Here is a 25,272-nt window from a genome sequence, read left to right as displayed (position 1 = left end):
AGTGGCATTGGACTCTTTGCTGGTTAAACTTGGCCAGATAAAACTTCCCTTCTCAAACTACAAAGGAACTTGAGTGACACATGGCTTACTTCTTCTTTAACTTATTTTGCGTTAAGCTGGCAAACTTTCTTGTTATTCATAAAACCTTAAGGAGCTGACTGTCTTGGAAAAAGAAAATGTTCTTATGCACAGGCTCTGGTATGCCAAGCTTTCACTCAGAACAGATTTTTATGATCCAAATTATAAACTCGTGAAGAGTAGAGTTTATAGTGGAAAGAATGACAGAGCTTTAGTTATAGCTCTGCGGTAGTGGAGTAGTTTGTAGTGAGCTGCAGACCATCTAAACTGCACTATAATCTGCAGTCAAAACATCTCGGATTTAGCCTCAAAAGCATTCCAAAGACACTATCACTGGAAGTGCCTTGCTTATGAACTTGCTGTTTTATATGTTATTCTGCTGTAGTTTTAGGGTTGAGCTTGTTTCTCTCTTCTGTACTCAAGATGATTGTTTATGATTAGGTGCTTAGCCAAACGGAGGGAAGGAGATTGCTATTTGACTTCAGGTGTAGCCAGTTCTGAACACTAAGAACACTCTCCAAAAATATGTGTTACTCTTGCCGAGGGATGGGAGAGTAAGTTCTGCATCTCTGCTGTTATTGTTCATTCTTGGTTTTGTTCTGCAGATTTTGTGAGCTTAGGCAGAATTGTTCAGAGTTGTGAAGTTGTTTGGTGTTAAAACCAAACAGTTTATCTGTACAACAAGAACAGATTTTGGTTTTGTTTTTCTTTTGAAACTTGGGAATTGTTGCTTGGCACCAACTGATAGTGTCCCATTTCAGGGAGAAAATAATATTTTACCTTTTACATTTTGCAAGCCTAAATTGCCGCTCAGGAGCGTGAAAGTGTCATCTGTTCTCCCTTGCTCCCAGCTTTCTTTGCTTTCACACCCACAAAACTAATTGTATCTTCTGAGAGTTATGAAGTGTAAACACAATTCAGTTTTCATGTCTCAGGCCTACCTTAAAGTGGCATAATAGTGAGACAGGAGGCTGTGCGACGGTAGCCTTGTGTGAATTTCTCCCTTTTATTTCTTTAGGCACATTCCCCCTCCTGGTTTTGAGTGTATGCATAATTTCAAGTTAATTGGTTTGTGTTACTTCACTTGAATATGCATCCATCTTTTTTGTATGCAGTTTTGCTTATGAGGATGTTGTAAATGAGATGCAAGAGGAAGCAAGGCATAAAGGTTGCTTATGTCCTGGTGGAGTACAGGAGCACAAAACTAGTTAGGAGAGTAGTAATATAGCTGACTGTGGGTTAAATAGCAGGCAGGGAGGAAAAAGAGGGGAGGATACCAAAAGAGCTGATCTTGCTGAAGCTCTAGAATGCTGAATCCAGGGGTGGGGGAATTGGGGTGGTTTGGGAATACTCTCAAGTCTTTGTTAAGTGTTTTTGCAGTTGGGAACCACATGGATCCCAGAGCTTCAAGCTGTGTTTATCCCTCTCTCTTTTTAGCTTTAACTTTTCCAACTGAAAAAACAGATTATTCAGTCCCCTTTTTTTTTTTTTTTTTTTTGTCCACTTAGTGCTCTCTGCTTCATACAGTCAGCAAAAAGAGGCAGTAATATTCTGTATTTCTAGAGATGTGTCTCTGCCTCCTAAGTCTTCTGTGTCTTTATCTCACAAAACAATGTTTTCATTAGCTACTGTGAAGACTCATCTGGACCCCATTTATAAAACTTCCATATTATGACTGCATGTGTTTAGGTGGGGCATTTACAGTTAGGGATACTCTAAATGTCCAGGCTTTAAAAGCTCTTTTAGTTTGAAGCTGCATTTTTGAATAAGGGAAAATTTCTACAGGTAATCGGGCAGCTGTTGGTAGTAGATTTATCCTGGCAAATGAAGCCCAGAGATTTGAATTTGGGAGCTTCTGTAGAATTGGATTAAATGGGAGACTAGATATAGGGCAAAAGAGGAATAGCTGCTTTAGAAACTTACCTCTGTCAATTCAATGAAGTGTGCATACCTTCTTTTTCTTTTGAATTATACATACTCAGTTCATCTGTAGGCTAAGCAGAGGAAATGCAAGTCATCCACAGTGGTATATCTGTTTGCATGTGAAAGCAAATTAAGGCTCAGTTTACACACGTCTTACAATCATTGTGAAGCAGCATGATTTAAATTCAGTGGTGGTGAAGTGGATTCTCATGTGGTTGGTATGTCCGGTAAGGATAAGGTTCAGTTAGAACAATGTTCAGAAATTGTATTAATGAAGCTGAAGGGTAGGGTAATGGACTGATACTATTTTAAATAGAAAACTCTCAGTTGCTAATTTTACTGAGACTAAAAGGAAGAAAGCAATAAATGTTTATAGGATTTCTGTAAAGTGCAAGGACTCAGGCATCATCCACTATTATTTTGTTCTGAATTACATAGTTTAGCATAAGGTAGTAAAACAGCTCTTATAGCTCCATAATTGCATGGCAAAGTGGCATCTGCTTTACCTGCTTTATCGAGCTTTTGGCAGCTTATACAGTCTGGGATTATCAGTTTTTGGTCAACACGTTTAGTTCTCAGTTGGATAAAAATTTAAATTAAAACAAACAAGCAACTTTAATGGCCACACTTCCAGCCTATGTCCATTTACATACCTTATCCTAGATAGCATGATCCAGAAAAGAAGGCTGTCTTTCTAAGTACAAGACACTGAGTTCTTACCAGACCCTGGAGTTGCTATTTTTAATCTTGCTGTTTTCTTTTCCAGCCTAGTCCTAGAGATGTGTGTTTTCTGCAATTTTACAAGACTCTGTTTCTTCTTGTCACTCGAATCCTGCTAGACCCTATGCATCAGCACTCTGTTAAGCTCTCTAGGGAGTCGCCTGGATGACTGATGACTCGGGCTGCATGCACAAAATAGCTTTTTCATTTAGAATATGGGTGGTGGAAATCTTACAAGTTTAAAATGAGCCTCCTCCCTGGAAGGCTGAGTAGATTTGTTTCCCTTGTGCACTTGTTGGATATGAATCCTTACCAGGGATTTATTCTGGATCTCTATGTTCTTCCTGTTAAACCTACGCTGTCTTGCGTAAGATAATTCAAGTTTTCTTAGATGAAAAGGGGAAAAAAAGAGTAAATATGACTCTGACCTACTGGTAAAACTCTTGTGAAATAAGCAGGTCCCATCCTCTCCTAAAGGACAGTTAATGTATTTTAGATAGTATTACAGTAACACTCTTGCATAACAGAGACACCCACCAATAAACCTCAAAGAACAAACAAGGGCTTCCTCCCTGTCATTTAACTCTGCCATTTTCTCTGTCCTTTTCCTTCTCTGTACAGCCAGGAATAGTTCTGTAATAATATGTATTTGAAAGCCTGGGTATCTAATGTGAGTCATGTGTTCAGGATAATGAAATTCCAAGCTAAATGTGGTTCTCTGATTTCTGTTGAAGTTGGCTGAGATGAGGCTTTCTGTAAATGACTTGTCTAGGCTTGCATGTCTTGCCTTGCATAAATAGTGTGTTTTGTTATTTTACGTTGCACTAGGTGCCTGGAAGGTTGTGCTCTGCTGACTTTGATAGGGACTTTTGAAAAGCAGCACTGCAGCACTACGTGGAACAAAGACAGATTCTTCAAGTTGTAATGCCTCATTCATTTCTGCATCATACTGTGTGTTAACTTACATTATCAGTACAAGTTTTATATGTTCATTTTAGTTATGGACTCTTAAAACATGCTTAAACTCAAGTTTGTTTTTCTACTAAGGTATGAAATTACTTGAAGTGTTCTGGTAAGGGACTGTAATCTAAACAATGAAATGTTAAGAGGGGTAACTGGTAGAATAATTTGTACTACAATGTGCTTGATGTTCTTAGAAGTTAAATAAATTCTGAAGTCTCTCTTCAGTCACCAAAAATAAAATAAAATAATAATAATAAAAAAAACAAACAAAAAATGCCAACAACTTCAAAACATCAAATCAAGGCCATTCCAAAATCCTAGGGAAAATTGTAAATATGGTAGATAAATTGTTTTATTGTTGTCTTTAGCTTTTATTGATGTCATCTTTCAGTTTCTTCATAGCCAGAGAGGCTAAAAGTTTGTCCTCATTTTTGAAACTATTGTATGAAAAGCTTAACTTTTACTTGATCCCAGAATTGGGACTTCATGATTTTGGAAACCAGTTTTTAATTAGAAGTTTGGCTTGGACTTGATCCAGCTGCCTTCTCTGAAGTTAAATCCTAATATGATGTGTTAGTATTGAGGAGAATTTGCTGGAGGAGAGGAGACAGCATAAATTAGTGGGGTAATTTTTCAAGCATAATAGTATAGTAGTCTGAATATTTACCAGTTTAACTAAGTATTTGCAGGTCTGCAGTGTGTATCTTGTCCATGCTCAAAAAAAAGATTAAGTTTTGTTAAGAGGACGTGCAGTGTTGGGGGGATGTGTAGGGGATCTACATAGACATGAGGGGTAATGGTTTTAAAATAGAGGGAGGTAGATTCAGCCGAGATGTAAGGAAAAAAAAAATTACAATGAGGGTGGTGGAACACCGGACAGGTTGCCCAGAGAGATGGTGGATGCCCCATCCCTGGAAACTTTTGAGGCCAGGTTGATGGGGCTCTGAGCGACCTGCTGTAGTTGAAGATATCCCTGCTTCTTGCAGGGGGTTTGGACTAGATGACCTTTAAAGGTCCCTTCCAACCCAAACTATTCTATGATTCTGTGTATATATACCAGCAGAGAACTGGAAGATGATTGCCAAAGAGAAGATGCCCCAACAGCAAACAATTATCATCAACATCAAACAATTATCAAACAATTCCACATACGTGTATGATTTTCCCTAAACTGGGCAAAGTGAAGAAAAATCTAGAGGATTTACCCCAGATTTCAGGCTGTAGCTTCTTAATTGCCTTTAAACTTTTGTCCTTAGGCTGAACAGGCTGACAGTCATTGCAGCCCGAAGTGGAAAGATTGGAAAATGCCTTCAGAAGATGAGAATACCTTTGCTTGTGTTCTTGGGATAAGTTCTGTGGTCTTGCTTAGAGGGAAAGACGTGACAAGAAAGGAGAGTGGTCTCATCTCTGCCTCTACTTGTGAATGCTGGGAGAATAGGTTTAAACCTAGCTGGGCCTCATGTGGAGGTCTGTGAAAATATTGAGATAAGCAGTGGCTGGGAATCTTGCTTTATGTTTCTTGGCTCATGAGTTTACCCAACTCCTGCTAACAGGGTAAGTCAAGAGAAGTCAAATACCCTGCAGAGTCAGATATCCTGCCACCACATACAAATACTTGTTTTGTGTTTAATTGCATATTTATGTTTTACCACTTTATATTTATTTTTGGCAAAATTTCATGTCTCGAAGAACCAGGATGGAGCCACAATTTGTGTATGATTCAGGAAGCCCAGACTGCTGACTAGGTGGGGAAAAAAAATCTGTTTAAAATCTTTTGTTATATTTTATTGTTCTCTTTCCATCCTCGTGCTTCAAAGTCAGTTTAGCAGACTTGAAAAACCTACAGCTAATAAAACTACTGGGAAATAAGAGATCTGTTTTCAGTTAAATGTTTCTGTACTGTGGGCTCCAGTATCGTGTTTGGATTGATGCCTCACTTGAAGGGCTGGGAACATTTAAAAAACACATCTCCAAAAGCTACCCACTGAATTTGGGTTTTATTTCCCTTGTTAGGCAAGTAATTGCTAGATTGGCGGTAGATTTCTTTGTTATAAAATCCAGAGCACTGAAAGCAGCCATTGTGAAAGACTGAAGCACACCCCTGCCAGCCCTGCTCAGTGAATTCTCTTCATCTTGCTGTAGGCTGGTGTGCAAACGTGCAAGCAGTATTGCTTGTTTCTGAGAGAAATGTGAAATGTCCCTAGGATTAAGTGGGTTTTATGCGGCTAAGCTGTGCAACTGGGATGGGCTGGTGGGAGCAGTTGGGTATATGGGTTGATCGATGACTTTACTTCTTTTCCCAGTTTTCTTAAAGAATCTTGTATTTGATGGGACAGTAGGGAACTGCGCAATTCAAGTGAGCTGGTAAAGGTGGGGGAAATGCTGGCTTTGAAGGAGGAAGGTTTTGGAAACATAGTCCAAAAATGAACATGAACTATGCTTTGGTCTTGGTCTACTGCATTATCTTATATCTTTTCCTGCCTTTTTCCTGTCTGGAGTTTTCCCTGCTTCTGTAGGAAGTCTGAATGAGTAGTGCTGTTGACTGCATGTCTAACTTGTCCTCTGACCTAATACGAGCTATGCCGCAGGTTTATTCTTCTCGCAGGATTTTTCACCAGATGTTTTGTTTTCTGGATGTGGGATGCCAGAACATTCTTTTTTTTCAGTGTCCAGACTCATCTGCTCATGTATTTCCCGTTTTATATTCTTATATTTGGTATTCCTTACTGTAGTGACTTGCCATTGTCTTCACAGCAGTTACATGTATTCTCTCTATATCACCACTTCTGTTTTCAAAAACATAAACTGTAGTTGGACAAGAGACAGCCTTCTGCAAATAAAGACACCTGAAGTTTTCTGTCACTTAAACAGTGAAGCCTTGGTAATCCCAAAATGTCAGGACTTTTCTGTTTTATTTTCTACTTTTATGACACTGTGTGGTTGTTCATTGGCCGGTATATAGGAAAATTTTGGAAGATTGTTGCAAATGTCAAGTACATACCCCTTCTGTGAAGTGCTTTGCTGTGTTGTTTAAAGAATCCACTGAGAGCAGGAACTGAGACTGCTGTATTGATTTCTCATCACATGCATTTAGCTGTTCTGGTTAATTAAATGCCCTATAGGGGCTTATTAATTGATTGTTAATCATGTTTTGTGGATGTCAAACGTGAGTTGAATGGACTACAATTTTCTAGTCCATGCTATGTCTCTGTGCATATTTTTCCTTTTTCATTGTGAAGGAGCTAGGGGCTGAGTCCTGGTGGTTGCTTTCTGCATGCAAGAGGTGCACACCAAATGTCTTCATCAGTTTATTTGCAGGAAGGATTGGAGTTCTGGGGTGGCTTGTTGTTTTTGAAATACTAGTTCTAACTTGGAAGTCATGATGAGAGGGAAGTTCAGAGGAGGTAGATCTGTTAGTATAACCAAGAGAGGCCAGGCAGACTGCGGAACCCTCAAGCTATGGGGACAGAATTGTATAATGGTTTGGGTTGGAAAGGGACCTTTTAAAGGTCATCTAATCCAACCTCCCTGCAAGGAGCAGGGACATCTCCAGCCAGATCAGGTTGCTCGGAGCCCCATCCAACCTGGCCTTGAATGTTTCCAGGGATGGGGCATCCACCACCTCTCTGGGCAACCTGTTCCAGTGTTCTACCACCCTCATTGTAAAAAATTTCTTCCTCATCTCTAAAGGGTGTAAATCTACCCTCTTCCAGTTTAAAACCATTACCTCTTGCCGTGTCGCTACTGGCCCTGCTAAAAAGTTTGTCCCCATCTTTCTTATAGACCCTTTTAAATACTAAAAAGCTGCAATAAGGCCTCACCAGAGCCTCCTCTTCTCCAGGCTGAACAAACCCAACTCTCTCAGCATCTACTGAGTGTTTGCTTTCAGACTGTATAGCCGCAGAAGGGCATTTAAAAATGTTTTGGAAAGATTTTTTTTAATTTTGAATGTTAGTTTGTGTTTTATTTTTGCATTAGAACTGTTACTCTCTTACTCTCCTGGTACTCTAATTTAAACTTTCAGAGCCTTTGAGAAGATACAAGTCTTACAACAGCGATGTTTATAGTACTTCAAGTGAAAGTCCATCTGTTATTTCTTCAGAACCAGATTTCAGGCAAGGTAAGACCTGTGTTTAAACAACAACAACACACCCAAATGAAAAACCCAAAGAAAAAAGTTTGAGGTTGAAAATAGACCTCAAAAGTATGAAGTTAAATGTTTAGTAGGAAGCTTGATAGTTACCGCTAATACAAAGTTGTAAGATGATCTCATGTAATTACAACATTGTGTACAGTTCAGCATAACTGGCAGTTTGTTCAGAAATGAGTTTAACATTCAGCACTCTGGAAGGGAACTTGGTAGGAAGAGCTGGAAATGGGTAACTTTTTTTCTGGAGTGCTTGTTTTAAATAATATGCTGTCTTCAGAGGCACAAAAATAATTGAGTTGTTAGAGTACAATAACAGTAAAGTTTAGCTTTATTGCTAAAGCTTTATATGGGACATACGTGGTTTAATTATTTTTATATCAGTGGGTTTTACTATGAGGGTTGATAATTTATAGGCCAAGGATTTCAGTGTAATGCAAAAGTAGTACACAGTACAGGCTGTTTGTATGGTAAATTTAAGTGAATTCTGTGAAACCAATGGCTTGGAAAAGCAGGATATAGTACGAAGAGTGGTTCGCTGATATATGGCAGGAAGAGTTTTCTTTATACAGTGGGAGCACAGCATGGAAGGAAATGCTTGGAGCATTTTTTGAAAGAAGTGCAAGAATGGTGAAAAGAAGTCAAGAGGAGAGCACGGTTGTCAAAACAATCAGCTTCACAGAATCATCATAAGTGATGGAGACAAACCGCTTGATGAACATAAGGAAAGAAAACAGTAGCTAGGAAGCTAGAGTGTAGCTGTACCATGTGTATTCTGTACACACAGAATTCCATCCCAGCCTCCCTGTACTCACTGTTCTCTCAACCTTCTTTGTCTTTATCTATCCTGCTGTTCCTAAGCCAGAAGCCTAAGGAGCACTAACAAGTAGCAAGGCTCCTGTAACACATTTCCCTTCATTTTCTTGCCATTTAGAATAGACTGTTCGTATGTTCCACTCCAAAGTCAACAACTCTTAAGTCTGTACAGGCAAGAGAGAGCTGCTTTCTGGCTACTAGTGGTAGTATTGCTGCACTCAGTGGAATAACTGTCAAAAAGAACTATTTCTAAATCAATGTGACTCTAATGTGTTCTGCAAGATCTTGCCTGCTAGCTCTGTTTATTGAGGGTACAGTAACAGATGAAAGTAAAGTCATTTGCAAAGTCAAGCTCTAAGTGTAGCATCTCAGGTGCTGCTACAGGAAAACATACCAGCGAAGGAGGTAACTATGACAAACAGAATAGAAGGTTAATATACTGACAAAAGAAAAAAAAAATTATCAATTATAAGGAGGAGTCAGATTCCAGGGACAAAAATTAAACACAGGAGCTCAGCAATATATATACTGGTTTCTTAACTCCCTTCTTCTGAACTGGATGCATAATTACTTTACCTAGCTGCTCTGTTTCTGTTTTGGAGAGGTTTTATATGATGTATCTGCCATGTATGTGTTTTGACTCATGGCTAACAAAGGAATGTGTCACCTTGGAAAGGTGTCTATGCAATTGTGTGGGGTTTTTTTAATTATGGTTTCTTTTAGGCCTTCGTTAGTATTCTTCAAAAGACTTGTGTAGTGCAGCTATCTTCATTGCGGGAAAATATAAGATCGTTTTGAAGACTGAAATCAACTTCATAGTGCTAGTTTGTCTAATACTGTAATGCCATTGTGCAGAATACATGAATCTGATTCCTTCTAAGTAATCTCATATGACTGATAAGTCCTTGATTTTTAGGATTACTCTCTGTGCTTTGTTGCCCAGTCAGGTACTAATTTGTCTTTTGGTTTGCTAGTGAGAAGAAATGAAGGTTTCAAGAGAGATGATGCCAGTGGTGCTTTGCCAGGTGCTGATGATATCTCCACATCAAGTCAAGCTAATTCTCAGAGGGCAAGGTAAACCCTATGAAAACAATATGTCTTGGAGTGCTTTGTCTGTATCAAATAAAGTCTCCTAAATCTGCAAGCGAATTTTTCACTCTCATCCCAGTTTCTGTTCGAGGTTAAAAAATGGCATGTTGTACTTGAAAGAAAATAGCATTTGAGAATCGCGTATTGCAGTCTGAAGTAAAAATCTAGTGATGCACTGTGGTGTAGAGGTAAGTATACCAGTTAGGAGTCCAAATTCAGTTTCCATAATTTCGTGGAGACTGGGTTGTACTGTATCAAGTTGCTGTATCTGTCAGAAGGTCAGGGGCTATGTTCTGCTTGGAAATATTTAATAATTTTTATTCTGATTATACTTTTCTAAAATGAAGTTTTGGAAAGTATTGATATTAATACAGATTAATTTGCTTTTTTTTTTTTCATTTAATAAGGAAATGATACCATGCTTATTTCTTTGAAATAAGCCAAAAGCCATACATTTGGTTGGTTATTCTGGCAAACACTTAGTTTATGTTGTTGTTTGGATTATTTTTTTTAATACCTCAGCACAGATTAGGCAGGTGAATTCAGTAACAATTTATACATTTTAAAATTTATTTTGTTGTGCTGTGTATTTGAGTGTTACATCTGTTTGCATTTTTTATTTTTCAAGTGCTGTTCATCAATATTCCTTTAAAAAGTAGGTTCTGCTTTGTGCATCACTTTAATACGGCATCTTTGTATAGCAGAAGCGTATCTTGCCATACCTGTAGGTTTTGAGAGTCGTTCCATTCCAAATGTTTGAGAATTTTTATTGATATTGACCTTTTGGATGGAAGATTTTCTTGTTATAGTCTCTGCCAGATGCTGAATCACCTTGGAATATTTAATCAAAATGGTTTAAATTTGCAGATGTCTTTTCCCCCTTTTCCCTCACCACATTACAATAAAGCCTTCTCTCAGCAGCTTTTTACTTTGGAGTAGATCAGAAGAAAGATTGCTGCTGTGCTCAATATTTTAGGATATTTATGTCTTTGGCATAAGTTGGATGGGAATCCTGCTTTATGCTATTAAAGAAACTTAGATGTATCTGAAGATTGGAGCTGTTTCAGGTGATGTGGAGTGCGTCAAATGTGTACTCTGTGTTAATTTAACATATAGGGTGGTGTGCAGTGGGTAGGACTTAGAGCCATGCTTTGAACATGGAGGTGAAAATAAATGAACATCTACTTCTTGCACTGTATTGTGTGCCTGAAATGGAGCTGAGTAAGGCAAGGTCTCAGCTGAGCAGTACGTGAGTGCAGATGAACAAGAGAACATATACTTGGAAATCTTAAAGCTTTCGGTGATCTGCTGAGCAGCTGCATTGGTTTTCTTACTACTTGCACTTTGCCTGAAAAATGCCAAGTCATTTAGAAATGTATATATTGGCATTTCTTGCAGGGAAGAAGTATTTGGGCATTACTTAGCCTGGGTCAACACTGCTTTGTTGGCAGGAATATGGTATCTGTTCACATAACAGCCTATGTGTTACACTCCAGAGTCCGAGCAGTCTTAGAAATCCAGCCTGTCTTGAAGAAAGAGGATTTTGGCTAGTATGTGAGCTTTTAGGGAAAGTTTTGAAGGATTTAGATTAGAAGTTTATGTTCCATATTAACCCCATTAAAGAGCTGTAAATTTCTGCTTTGTGTTTTATGCTGTCTTAGCACCATGCTAAAATGGCAAAGTAGAATATTACTACTGTGTGTACAGAATGAGCATATAGAATCATAGAATGGTTAGGGTTGGAAGGGACCTTCAAAGGTCATCTAGTCCAACCCCCCTGCAAGGAGCAGGGACATCCCTGACTAGATCAGGTTGCTCAGAGCCCCATCCAGCCTGGCCTTGAACGTTTCCAGGGATGGGGCTTCCACAACCTTTCTGGGCAACCTGTTCCAGTGTTCTAGAACTCGCATTGTAAAAAATTTTATAGCTTTCTTAACTTATTTGTCATTGTTTTTTTTTTCTTTTGGTGAGTACTGCAAAGTCAACCTTCATTCTTCTTTGACTTAAACCCAGGAAAGTTGCCAATTCAAAACTGTAGCTATGCCTCAAAATAAAACAACATTAATTTGTGGAAGCTGATAGCAAACTTTTGTTTCTATTTACAAAATGTTTCAGAGACAAAGTAGTTTGTGGTATGTAAATGAGCCACACTGTTGTAAATGGATCGGGCCTATGAATCAGAGAGATTGTTCAGTAGGGCCTGTTGCAACAGGACTAGGGGTAATGGTTTTAAAATGGAGGTAGATTTAAGTTAGATATTAGGGAAAAAAATTTTTACAATGAGGGTTGTAGAACACTGGAACAGGTTGCCCAGAAAGGTGGTGGATGCCCCATCCCTGGAAAGGTTCAAGGCCAGGTTGGATGAGGCTCTGAGCAACCTGATCTAGTTGGAGATGTCCCTGCTCCTTGCAGGGGGGTTGGACTAGATGACCTTTGAAGGTCCCTTGCACTTGAGAGCATGTTTCAGTGTTTTTCTCTGTGTTCAGAGATACCATCTGTACTTCAGTACATACTAAATTTACTGCTCCTGTGGTGTGTCCTTAGAGGCAATCTGCTTAATTTTCCACAGAATTATCCTTGTAAAACTGAGGTATAAATCAAATAGGGGGATTTGGATTTCAGGGAGTCTGCTGCCAATATTAAAAAAAAAAAACCAACAGTGAAGTTGTTCAGAGTTATCTGCCAGTGCAGCTTGTGCTGTCTGAGTGGGCTGGCCGGCTCTTAGACTAGCAGAGGCCATGGATTTTTTAGCAGTACACCCAGAGTATGCTCAAACCCTTCTCGTGGTCTGTGACTGTTGTTATCCTTTAAACTTCTTGGAATGCTTTTCTCATGGCAATGGATACTTGCATCTATGTTTCCTCTTTGCTTCTTGTATTCCTTATTTTTGTCATGTTCCCATCCCTTTTTTTTTTTTCTTTTTCTTCCTTTACTATTTCTTCCTTTTTCTCTCTAGGAGCAGCAGCTGACATGGATCTCTTCCTTCTGTTGCCTTTTCCTTCCACTAGATTTCATTTCCACATCCTTCCTACCTTACCAAAAGGCATCGGTCTTTCTCAATCTATTCCTGACCTTTCCACTGCACTAATCATTAGAGAATGCCTACCTGCTTCCCTCCTTCCAACTTCCTTCTCTGATCCAATACCTGCTAATTTCTTGGTAAGTACACTAGGTGAGGAGTTAATTCTCTTCCCTCTTTTATAGGAGTCAGCCTTCCAGGTGACTGCTCACCTACCATCTTCAGGTTAATAAGTAACTGTGAGATTCTGGTTTGCAGTCAGATGCTGATGAAAATACAGAGTAGCAGCCAAGTACTTGTCTGAAGAAGTACCATAAGAAACACACTTTAATGATGTTATCTGTTAGGAATGTAATTTGGATTTTTTTTTTTTTTTTTTTTTTTTTTTTTGCTGGAGTAATACTTGCATTTTCTCAACTTCAGGGAAGAGCCCTACATGTATCTGTCAACAATATCTTCTCTTCTGTAGAATGAGAGATGCATTACTTGTCTTAGAAACCAAAAAGTGAATCATCCCGATACCCTCTGTAGAAAATTGACAGTCTGACCAGGCTAGAGTTAGTTTTACTTACCCACAATGTTGAAGCAATTTCTGGTTGATGATAATGCTTGTATACTAAGTTAGGAGAATTTTTAAGCCATCAGGTTTTTGAGCTTTCTCCCTGCACTCCCCCTACACACCCCAGTTTTCAGAGAAACTAATATATGTGAACAAAGATGCTAAACCAACATAATTATAATACTTTACACAGTAACTTATGAGTACTTCTATTTCACAGAGCTGTATGTTATTAAAAAGGCTAATTTTTTTTTTTTTCAGTGGTAGGGGCTTTCAGATTAGCAAGCATTCTCAGATACAGCCAGTTGCAACATGTATATCTTTTTCATATCCTTGATAATTCATAGATACTCACGTTAAGAAAGTCTTTGTTTTTGTTTTATTTTAGAGCCTATCCTTAGACCTTGATCTGAAGGGCGCTCGTGGGTGTTTTTAACTTAATTCATTGTGAATATTCCCACATATGTTGATTTTAATAAGCTTCCTCTTGGTGAAAAGCTAAGCATGTGCACAAGTCTTTGCAGGTCTGAGGCCTTTTAGGCGCACATTATAAGACTGTTTAGTAGGGCCTGTTGCGATAGGACGAGAGGTAATGGTTTTAAAATAGAGGGGGGTAGATTTAGGTTAGAAATTAGGAAAAAAATTTTTACGATGCGAGTTATAGAACACTGGAACAGGTTGCCCAGAAAGGTGGTGGAGGCCCCATCTCTGGAAACGCTCAAGGCCAGGCTGGATGAGGCTCTGAGCAACCTGATCTAGTTGGGGATGTCCCGGCTCCTTGCAGGGAGGTTGGACTAGATGACCTTTGAAGGTCCCTTCCAACCCTAACCATTCTATGATTCTATGATTCTATTATTAAGTCTGTTGCGGAAAGGAGCAGAGGAGGGAGAAGGGAAGCAATGCTGTGAAAGCTCTGCACAATGAAAGGGATAATGGGCTTACATTAACACATTTTTCTGTAACTACTCTGTATCTTCCCTGAAATCCTATTTGAGGAACTTCAGCATTGTTTTGCTCAGTTTGTGGTGCCCTAGCAGCATTTTATTGTTTGGACTCTGTGATAATGTAACTTTTCTTATTTTAGTGCTGGTTCTGTATGCTAAGCAATGAAACTTTAGTATTAAAAAAATTAAGAGAATGCAGTGCACTGTTCATACTATTGGCATTCATTAGAAACTTTGCTGTAAAAAGATGAAAAAGAAAAAAAAAAAGAAATAATGTCTACCAGTTAGCATAGACAGCTGTACTGTCTGGACAGGTGCATTTTCTCTTAGTTTACTGATTTGTTATTCACCAAACATATATGTATTTGGTTCTTTTACGAAGTAGGTATATAAATTTAATGTCTCTAAAAGTCTGTAGCTTACCCTTTACTACAAAAGGCTCTACACCAGTGTCAGTGCAGGACTTACTTAACATTTATCTATATTCCTAAACTTCAGTGCCATGATGTGCAGGCTTTGAGGCTTCGCAACACTTTCTTTACTCTTTCATGTTTTTCATTAGTCTAGTGTACCATCGCTTAGCTTAGCATTGCTAAAAGTGTTTTTTGGTGGATGAAACTGTTGTTAGTTTCCCCTGTCCATTTGTGTTTAAAAATTGTCTCTGTATATCTATGTTAACAGAGGGAGGACGTTGTGGGTTTTTCTGTTTAGGCTTTCTAAAGCAGCCTTGATTGGTTTCTGTTTGGTTTGTGGTTTAAAGGTGCTTTTCTCTAAGCATGGGGCAGAGGGAGGGGAGTGGAAGTTGGTTTTATTTTTCTTGGATTCCTTCATTCTTCACATTTCCTAACCTCCTGATTTTCAAATTAAAAATAGCTTTTGTTAATCCAAAATGGATTTCTTTCGTTCCACAGAGAATACAATTGATAGGACATTTGGGATCCATACCTGCTGAGAAGAGAAGTGGAGAACAGATATTTTTTCAGAAATACAGATGGGAGGGGAGGTGGTTTTTTGTTTTGTTTTCTTTTCCTCAATTCAGATTATTAATTTAAATTCCTATTTATTTTTTTTTGTGTGATGGCTGTGTATCAACCAAGCCATTCTTAAGAATTTAAAAGAATAGAGATTTTTTTTTCCAGCAAAATAAGATGATGAAAACATCAGAGTATGATTTTTAGAATATTTTAGTATATAGGATGTTGATACATATGAAATATTTGTACAAATATTTCAAGCTATACTACTGCTCTGGAAAAATCAGGGAATAAGTAACAGTCCTGTGTAAAAACTTCTGAAGAATTGCTATGGAGAAAGTGATTGGAGCAATATTTGCTTTATAAAAAGTACACTATTATTTTAGTTTTTTCTTTAACAACATGTTTTCAAGCATGCCTTTTTCACAGTCCCTGCTTGAGCAGAGAAATTAAGATATTTTCAAAGCATTAATATTTTTCTTTCTTCTGTGTATTCACTAGTTTTTGTACTGATTCACTGGGTTTGTAGTGTCAAGTATTCTTTAAACTGCAGCTGAGCCTTTATTTTCATATGAATAACTGACAGGCAGCTATAGAAACTTGTCATGTTTGCTCATTTTCTATATTGATAGAGCGCTAACCCCTCCTGGCTGCTGAATAAATGTTGTGTTTTATGTAGTATTTGATAGCTAGTTTTTGTGTTCTGAGTTTCCACTTAAGTAAGTGCTTAAAGCAGCAGAATGTCTTAGGCATGCATACTAATGTCTTTCATCCCCTCTGACTATACTGTAGGCAACATGAAGCACCATTTGAAGGCAATTTAATAAGTCAAGAAGTGATGCTAAAGCGTCAGGAGGAGGAAATGATGCAACTGCAAGCTAGAATGGCTCTCAGGCAGTCCCGACCTAACCTCTACCCAGGAGATGGGATTAGGTCCTCAATGCTTGACATCACCAGAGATCCACTGAGAGAAATAGCCCTGGAAACAGCCATGACACAAAGAAAACTGAGGGTAATGCCCTGATCTCAGGTGAACTCCAATTTTCATTGAAACAGAGCAGCGTCTTGACTGAAACTCTAACATGTGGGATTCATAAACTGAGTCCTGTAATAAACAATCATCAACAGAGTAAATGCTAGGTGTTTGGTGTTGCTCTGATGGGAAAGACCTACTATCACAGTGTAAACTTCAGAGGTTTTATGTCATTAGTTGGCTACGTAGCCTAAATCAGTATCAAGAGATGCTAAAATAGACAGCTAGCCTTGAGTAGAGATTGCACTGGTTAAACAATATAGCATCCTAAGAAAGGTAAGGTGTAGTTTTCTCCTATACCCTGTGGTGTTTTCAGCCACTTCAATTTGCATTTCTTTCTCTTAGTGAAATGTGGAATGTGGATGTGTCCCACCAGCATCAAAGGTTATTAAATGAACAAGCTGGGAAGGTAAAGAAAGGCAGAGAGGATTCATTTGGCGCTTGGGTTCACCCTGAATCACAGTGCAACTCCTCTTTCCTTTCCCAGCTGTCTTGGTATGTGCATGAAATGTAAGATTACAGGGAACGAGATATGGGTAGAGTGGCTGATGCTTAGAAGAACTGATGGCTTTATGTCCTCTGTTGCTACTTTCAGTGAATTGGAATTTTTTTTTTTTTTTTTTTTTTTTTTTTTTTTTTAAAGGATGGGAAAACTTAAAACAAGACTCAAGTGAATTTGCTGTCCCAGTCCAGGGTAATAGTTCGTATATCTGTCTCCAGTCTATAGCATTCTGACCAGTTTAGTTCATGCAGGCTTTAACTAACCACGTTGGTTCTCCACTGGCCCTTAAGATATTTACGTGCACATGTTTTACATACAGTATCAGTAGGTAGTAGGCAGTAGACGGTGAAGTTTTCGCTCAAAAGGTGAATCTTCTTTAATGTGGTATTGAGTGGGTATTGTGCAGGGGACTTCCTGTAAAACCATAGGTAACCTCCTATAATTTACAGCTTGAATTAGTAGAACATCTATTTGTCTATAGGCAGACAGAAATTTGCCAGGATCTCTACTTGAACCCACCAGACAGAGTTAGGCTGAAACATTTCAGTCTTCAGGAGATGACTTGTTTGTCACAGGCGGAGATTTGTCAAGGCAGAATTGCCACCCATGCAGATAGCTTTAGTAATGTCAAGCAGTTGCCTACTGAGGTAAGCTCAGATGGTCCCAATCTGCAACCCACACCCTGTATTTTAAAGAAAGACAAATAATCATAGATATTATGGTGTTGGCTTTTTGCCCAGCAAAGGAAGGAAAATATGCAGAGTAATAATGTTACCAGTACTGTAGGTTGCCAGTGGTATCTGACATGCATGCGGGCAAAATCAGGTTCTTTAGACTTACCAGCTCATGGGAGGAATTCAGTAGAATTTTTTTCGTTTTGGCCTTTGTTCCTCTTTGGCATTTGCAGGACAGGACTTAACAGTGCCTCAGTCTGTTATTCCAACAACACAGTGTTCAATTCATACTCTTGTGATTTGCAGAATTTCTTTGGCCCCGAGTTTGTGAAAATGACGATTGAGCCATTCATCGCCTTGGATCTGCCGAAGTCTATCTTGGTAAGAAAGGGGCTATTCAGCAATCAGTGGCAGGGGAAGTGTGTTAAACCAACAAATGCGCTTTTATCACAAGTGTGAATGTTGGGTTATTTTATTTCACAAAATGCAGACTAAGAAAGGGAAGAATGATGACACCAGGCGAAAAGTAAATGTGATGCTTCTAAGTGGGCAGAAGCTGGAGCTGACCTGTGATACCAAAACGATATGTAAAGATGTCTTTGATATGGTTGTTGCCCATATTGGCTTGGTAGAGCATCACCTGTTTGGGTTGGCCACTTTAAGAGGTAAGAATAATAATTTGATGTAATTGACAAGTACAGAATAAGAAGAATTAGCTACATGGTGTTGAGAAAAGATAAGCAGAGACAGCCTGGCATCTACAAAGTGCTTACTTTGAGTTATGTTCTCTTGCACAGAGACAAAATACGTTGCTCAATGAAGAACAACTTCTCACAATAAAATTATACGTTTCCCTGAGTGATGGCAGCTCATCTTGGACAGCCTTTTCCCTTTGGTTGCCAAGTTTTCTTCTCTGCTATTTGTTGCTTTCACTCTGTCTAGTACCCCTCAGAGGACATGAAAGGGCTTTGGATTCTGTTAATGTGCCGTAGGCCACGTTGTCTCTTGTGGAGGCAGACCCATTGGGATGCATAGAAAGGCTCCTTGTATAGATGAAGTTGCCTTAAGAAAAAAGAGCTTGCTCCTGAGCTGTTAATTTTTCACTATTAGAACAGACCAGAAGTTGGACTTCCTCCCCTCCAACACTGAGCAGGTCATTGTGGCAAAACTAATGTGTTCAGACTCAAGTTTCCTGTTGGCATATCTCACAGGCTGTTGCAGAACTGTAGTGCTCAGAATATTGGTGTGAATAGAAGCCCTTAGCAGGCCAAGACCTTGCTCTATACATGACAGGCTTACAATGCTGTTGGCAATTTAGAAAGCCTTGAAAACTTTTTCCAGAAATGTAAATGGGACGGAAGTAGTAAGGGAGGGAAGAAATTATAGATTTTTGCGTTTCCTGTGGGATAAGAAATTTGAAATTTTAAAGGAATTGTAGCTCTTCTTTTAGTTATCATGGAAGGTAACTTTTTTAGTTTTTTTTTTTTTCCTTTTTGTTCCACTAGTGTCTTTGGGATAACTATAAAATTATTTGTTCTGCCCTTATTCAGTGTTGCTTTTAACAGCTATTGTGCTTATAAGCCCTTGGTAGTGAACAGAAAACCTTACTGTTCAAAACCAAATTTCAGAATTGTAAATCTGGTCTTGATCCTCTAGCTAGAGAAAGTATTTGCTTTCATGTTTTTACCTATGTGCTTCCCTTTAACATTCATGGCAGACAACGAATTTTTCTTCGTTGATCCTGATATAAAGCTAAGTAAAGTAGCTCCAGAAGGATGGAAAGAAGAACCAAAGAAAAAGAACAAGCCCCCTGTCAACTTCACTCTGTTTTTTCGCGTAAAGTTTTTTGTGGATGATGTCAGTCTAATACAGTGAGTGTATGAAATTTTTTTAACCCCTTAAGCCCTAAATTTATGGACAGAAATTGGATATTAATAAAATATTGGAAATTTGCTGTAGCAGGAAGAGTACCAGAGATGGTGTGGGGTTTTTTGTGGTTTTTGTTTTGTTTTCTTGTTATAGGCATACGCTGACCTGTCACCAGTATTATCTACAGTTGCGGAAGGACGTCTTGGAAGATAGGATGCACTGTGATGACGAGACAGCCTTATTATTAGCATCCCTAGCTCTCCAAGCTGAGTATGGAGATTACCAGGCAGAGGTACACCATCAATTTCACCTTTTGAGAAACTGTATTCTTGCTGCTTAATTAAAGAATGGACTGTAAGCTGCCACACATGCTCCACAGCTCTGCCCTTGACTGGAAGCTCAACTGATAGCTGTTGGCAGTTTTTGCTGTGGGCAGGTCTTCTTTTAGTCTAACACAGGGCTGTTGCAGATTCTAGTTCAAGATATGGGTGATCTTGCATTGATCCATCTCCAGTGCAAGTAGAGTCAGACTTGAATAGGAAGACACTATATGTGAAATTAGGCTCAGTGTCGGGGCAGAGATTCTGAGTCCCTCCTCTTACTCAGTTGTAATGTATGATTCTCTGTAAAATGAATATTTATGCTTCATTCGTGCCCATGGCATAGTATATGAAGATAACATCACAAAAATGTTTCTTGTTGTAGGTGCATGGCATGTCCTATTTCAGACTAGAACATTATGTCCCAGCTAGAGTGCTGGAGAAACTAGATCTATCTTACATCAAGGAAGAGCTGCCCAAATTGCATAGCGCTTATGTGGGTGCATCTGAAAAAGAGACAGAGTTAGAATTTTTGAAGGTAAGTGGGCAGCAGTTTGCTTCCTTAATCTGTGACTTAAGAAATTCCTTATGGGAACACGGGTGTGGACTTCAAGCGAAAGCACAGGAAAACAGCTCAGGTTCTGAATAACACTGGAAGGAAGAAAACTGAAAAGGTCTTCTTAAAAGACACATCATTACAAGTGAGAAAACATAGTAATAAATGGGAAGGAAGTCCTTTCACTTTTTTTTCCAATCAGTAGTCTTTCTGCTTTAGTTAAAACTAGTTAAAAGCAACTATTGATCCTTGTGTTACTCTAAAGGAAGCTATTATGATTATGAGGCAGCACATCCTACATCCCCATGCATCCTTTGTTCTTTCTGTTGAGGAAAAAAAATATGTAAATTATGAACAGTTTCGTTCCAGCTAGTCGTATTTGCAGTGCTTGGTATAAAGCAAGCCAGAGGTGTTACCAAGCAGATTTCCTTGTACAGGTTCTGTGTAAGATGATAGACAAACTATAATCACAGATATATTTGGTTTATTCTAAAAGGACCCATTAAGAAATGTAATTATGGGGTTTGCTGCTGTTGCTTATGAGATAATGATCAGGTCCTGCCTTAATACAGTGGCTGCAAATGAGTTCAGGGGGTGACAGTTTGCTGCTGAGACACTGGATAACCATTACACTGTAATGCTACAGTCACACTGTAGTTCCACAGCCTCCTTGAGAAGGTGATGAACTGGCACTCAGTTGACTGTGCCCCTTCTAAGGCAGTCGCTCATTTATCTAAAGTGTTCTTGTAACTTAACCACAGAGAACAAGAGCAGGGGACTTGATCCTAGCTCAGCCTGGTCTGGTGGGGAGAGCAGTTAGATTTCCTCATTTTGTTAATTACATCAGTCCCTTGTGCAAGTACTGAAGAGACAGCAGGAATGAATGCCTGGGAGTGCAAAGTGAGTGAAACTGTGTCTTTTGACGGTTATGGTGGCTCAATGTGATCACAGAATTGCAGCGGTAATCTAATCCTGTGTTTAAGAAACGTGTCAATAACAAGTGCATCTGGCTAGTTAGTTTGTTGCCAAAAACTGTTTTGTGCAAGCTTGATTTACTCTCAGGTGTTCTTGATTCATGCTTTTGTTGTTTGATTTTAATAAATTCTAGGTTCATTTGCCATGGTGTTTGGCAAGTAAAGAGATACTACCAAGACTTAATAACCCTCTAGAGCAGCTGATGTGTTTCTGTTGTAACGTCTGTAAACTGTTTAAGTGGAATCACCATGCAGAGAAGAGTCTTTTTTCCTAAAATCCATATATACATGCATATATTAAAATATGTATAGATATATAATAATTATAGAGAGATATAAAAAACTTGTAATAGCCTTAACATCGTATTCTTAGAAGTTTCATTGCATTGATCTGTACAGTTGTGTCAGAGGCTCACAGAATATGGGGTTCATCTTCATCATGTGTTGCCTGAGAAGAGATCCCAAACAGGTATCTTTCTGGGAGTGTGCTCCAAAGGAGTTGTTATTTTTGAAGTTCACAATGGTATCCGCACACCCGTGCTACGCTTCCCATGGAGAGAGACAAAGAAAATATCCTTTAGTGTAAGTCTGTGTCTTTTCCTCTACCTGTGTGTACATGTCTATATCTGTATCTCCAGATATTGATTTTGTGTGTTTGTTATTTTTGCAAATTAAGCTGCTGTTTTGCAGCATAATCTGACTACATTTTGTGTGGCTGAGCTGTGTTATATTATGGGATTGAAACAGGAGTCTTGAGGTTTTGAAGATTTTATTTTTTTTTTTCTTCCCTCTCTCTTTTCTCTTAACTTGCATTCCATGCTGCTGAGGTTCCAGCCTCAAAAGCAAGTTCAGCACCTGTGTTTTGACAAATCTATATTGATGTGAAACATGGCTTCCCTGCCTTCTAAGGAAAGAGCTATTAGGGGGAACGGAGCTATTGATAGATCAAGGGCTACTCATAGCACAGGGAGGAGCTCTGCCTATTTACTGCATTTCTGGGCAATCTGCCTGTGCTGCCATATGGGACATAGACAGTGAAGGAGCACCAGAGAGAGAATCCTGCATTAGAAGACTGGGTACTGGCAAATGCCAGCACTTGGTGTGACTAGCAGATGCAAAAAGCAGATGTTGCTTTTAAGTTGTGTTTCCAAGAGTAGTTATGTTAAATGATGATGGATGACAGAGATGGGCACTTCATCTGGATAATACTAGCCAACTTTAGTGGGTACACCATAATCAGGTGGTCATGTGTCATTTTTTTAATGAGGTGTCAAGCTTCAAATGCTTAGCTTTATACAAGTACTGAAAACAGTCCTTCTGACTCTGATACCTTATTGAAGAGCTACAGCCTGTTTCATCTGTGGTATGATTTTAGCTAGAATTGGTAGATTGCGGTTCAAAAATTACAAAAAAAAAAAAAGATAAATTTAAGACCTGGAACGTTAAATGATAGATATCATAATTAGATGGGCATCTAGTTCTTTTTCTCTTGAGTGGCAGCACCCTTGTGACTTCCTCAGCGGCTTTTGAAAACCCTGTCCTGTAAAACGTAATCGTACTGGTTGTTGTTAGTCAACACTAACAGTAACAGAGATGGATTAAATAATAATAAAGTACCATATCAGCTAGCCCAAAAGTAGCTTTAAAGTGCTACTTTGTAAATCTCCAATTACTTTCAATCTCTGTGTTAACAGAAATCTCTCCCATCAGTGCGTTTTGCTTCAGGAAAGTTCGAATGCTGTAACTGTGCACAAGCAAATACAAAATTATTTGTAGGCTAAGAGACATCATCTTCAACTTTTCTCTTTCTCCATTGTGTAGAAGAAGAAAATAACTTTGCAGAACACATCAGATGGTATCAAGCATGCATTTCAGACTGACAATAGTAAGACTTGTCAGTACCTTTTGCATCTCTGCTCTTCCCAGCATAAGTTCCAACTGCAGATGAGAACCAGGCAGAGCAACCAAGACACTCAGGACATCGGTAAGGACTGTGATGCTGTGTCATTTTTAATCTCAATCCATGTGTATTTTCGTCAGGAGGAAAGCTTGAGCTTCAGTAATTCTGCTGAGTGCTACATATATGTAGCTCTGCATTTGGAGGGTTTATACTGTAAAGAGAATTTACTAGTTAAGTTTGTTTAGGTTTTGTTTAAGTGGAAAAAAAGAGTTGGCAGAACACACAGAGCTGGCACACAGCAACTCATCTGAAATAAAAGGAATCTAAAAATAGGTCACTAATAGTACTTCTCCATTTGATTAGTGGCTTTTGGCTTTTTTTTCAGAAATAAACTGAAGATATTTCAGTAATAGGATTTTTACCTTTTGCTTAATGTGAAATGAATTGGTTTGATAATAAGGAATTACAAATAAAATGTTGTGATCGTCCGAGGGCAAGTACGGTAGGGAGCGTTTCATGATGCTGCACCTGTAAGCTATGGGTGTAGCTGTCTTTATTCCACTTAGTGTTTGGTGGACCTAGTAAGGAACAATACTGATGCTAGTCAGTTTTCTTCAGAATTACTATCTAATTTGTGTGTGCAACAGAAAATGTAAAGGTGTACTTTTTAGATAGAAAACGCTAATTGGAGAATGCAGTTGTTGAAAAAACCCTCTGTACTAATTTCTTCACTGTTTGGAGCAGAGCTCACTTGGCTGGCTGGCCTTCAGCACAGCCTGGAAGTGCTATTTTGGTCAGTCTGCCTGATCATTCTTTCTTTGTTCCCTGTTTTTATCTGTCTGCATTCCACTTGCTGCTAATCCAGACTTCCACCAGTTGGGATGGAGTTTGACCCCATTGCTGTGGAGATTGTGATCTCTAATTTAAAAAAAAAAAAGAAAAAAAAAAAAGTGGGGGGATGGGGTGAGGAAAGGCATGTGGCAGCTATGCAGCCTTTTTTTTTCTGTTCTGTTGTGCTCAATTAACTTATTGCAAAGAAATAGGACCAAGTGACTTAAAGGCTTTGTACCTTTCTCTAACTTAGGCCTTGCTTATCCCGAATTGCAAAGAAAAGCAGTCCATGAAAGGCTTTCTTGGCTAGGCAAAGTTGGTTGCTCATACAGATACAGTATGTATTGTGCTTTGAGAGTCTGGCAAATAATAGTTTGCTTCTGTGCAGTGCAGATCACTTGGAATTCAGAGGTCTTAAATTTCATTGTAATCAGAAGCAAAAAAAAAGCCATTCATAATCAGAAGTGAATAAATCAGTATTATGGTTAATTCCATTGCGCTTCCATATATATATGCAGGAAAGAGAAACGTGGCGGATGAAGGGATTGAGTGCAGCCCTGCCAAGAAAGATTTGGGGGTACTGGTGGACATGAGCTCTCGAATAACATTCTTTCTGCCTGAATAGAAAGAGATGAGACACAAAATTTAAAACAAACAAACAAAAAAACCAAAACCCTTGCAATTTTATAAGAAAACAAGATAAGCTGTAACATGAGGAATGATGGTTTCTCTTTTTGTACAACTTCTGTGGCTGTGCAGTGAACAGAACCAAGCACTGAGTTTTAAGATGGTTATTTGGATTCCTGAAGTGACGTATAGAAAACCACAAAGATGAAGTGAGATTTAAGTCAACTTCACAGGGAATGAGTTTTGAGCACGTTAAGGGGTTGACAGAAGGTGTTAAAAGCCTGATGTCTATATAAATAGTGATGTGAAAGTATTCATCTGAAATCCGTAGGGAGGTCCTGTTTGGTGTTTGCAGAGGCTAAGTACAATGTCAAGAGAAGAGATCTGACAAGATGTTATTAAGGTGCTCTTCCCCAAGATGGGAGCACAACAAGAGCAAGTGTCATTGATAGCTTCTGTCAGACTCGGGGAAACTGAGATTTGTGGATCTCTGGTCTGGTTCAGCAAAAACACTCTTACGTGGGTCACCTAGTCTGTCTGGTGGCTATGGCTAGAGGAGATATTTGGTGTGGGTAAGGAAGTGGTAGTTGTATACTAATTCACCTTTTAAAAGGACAAAAAAACCCCAACCTTCCACAACTATATCTTCTCAATCTGTATGCCTGTTATAGAGAAAGCATGAGTTACTGTTGCAGTTGGTTCCTGCCCTAGGTATTGGAGTAAGGAATGTCTTTAGGAATGGCAGTGCTGAGGT

General features: G+C 38.9%; 1 protein-coding gene across 1 annotated transcript in view; it reads left to right on the top strand.

Moving 5' to 3' along the window:
• Positions 1-25,272, top strand: part of PTPN13 (protein tyrosine phosphatase non-receptor type 13) — a 128,058-nt gene that overhangs the window by 66,039 nt on the left and 36,747 nt on the right. The window contains exons 8-17 of the mRNA XM_086747156.1: positions 7,709-7,804; positions 9,622-9,721; positions 16,025-16,244; positions 17,748-17,822; positions 17,932-18,106; positions 19,159-19,312; positions 19,464-19,602; positions 20,016-20,168; positions 21,560-21,742; positions 22,982-23,144. Of these exons, the coding sequence (XP_086603282.1) occupies positions 7,709-7,804; positions 9,622-9,721; positions 16,025-16,244; positions 17,748-17,822; positions 17,932-18,106; positions 19,159-19,312; positions 19,464-19,602; positions 20,016-20,168; positions 21,560-21,742; positions 22,982-23,144 (1,458 nt within the window). The remainder of the gene's footprint in view (positions 1-7,708; positions 7,805-9,621; positions 9,722-16,024; positions 16,245-17,747; positions 17,823-17,931; positions 18,107-19,158; positions 19,313-19,463; positions 19,603-20,015; positions 20,169-21,559; positions 21,743-22,981; positions 23,145-25,272) is intronic.

Source organism: Chlamydotis macqueenii, chromosome 4 (genome assembly GCF_036417535.1).
Source record: "Chlamydotis macqueenii isolate bChlMac1 chromosome 4, bChlMac1.mat, whole genome shotgun sequence".
NCBI lineage: Eukaryota > Metazoa > Chordata > Aves > Otidiformes > Otididae > Chlamydotis > Chlamydotis macqueenii.
Note: the sequence above shows the minus strand (reverse complement) of the source record. Positions and strands in the feature narration are given on the sequence as shown.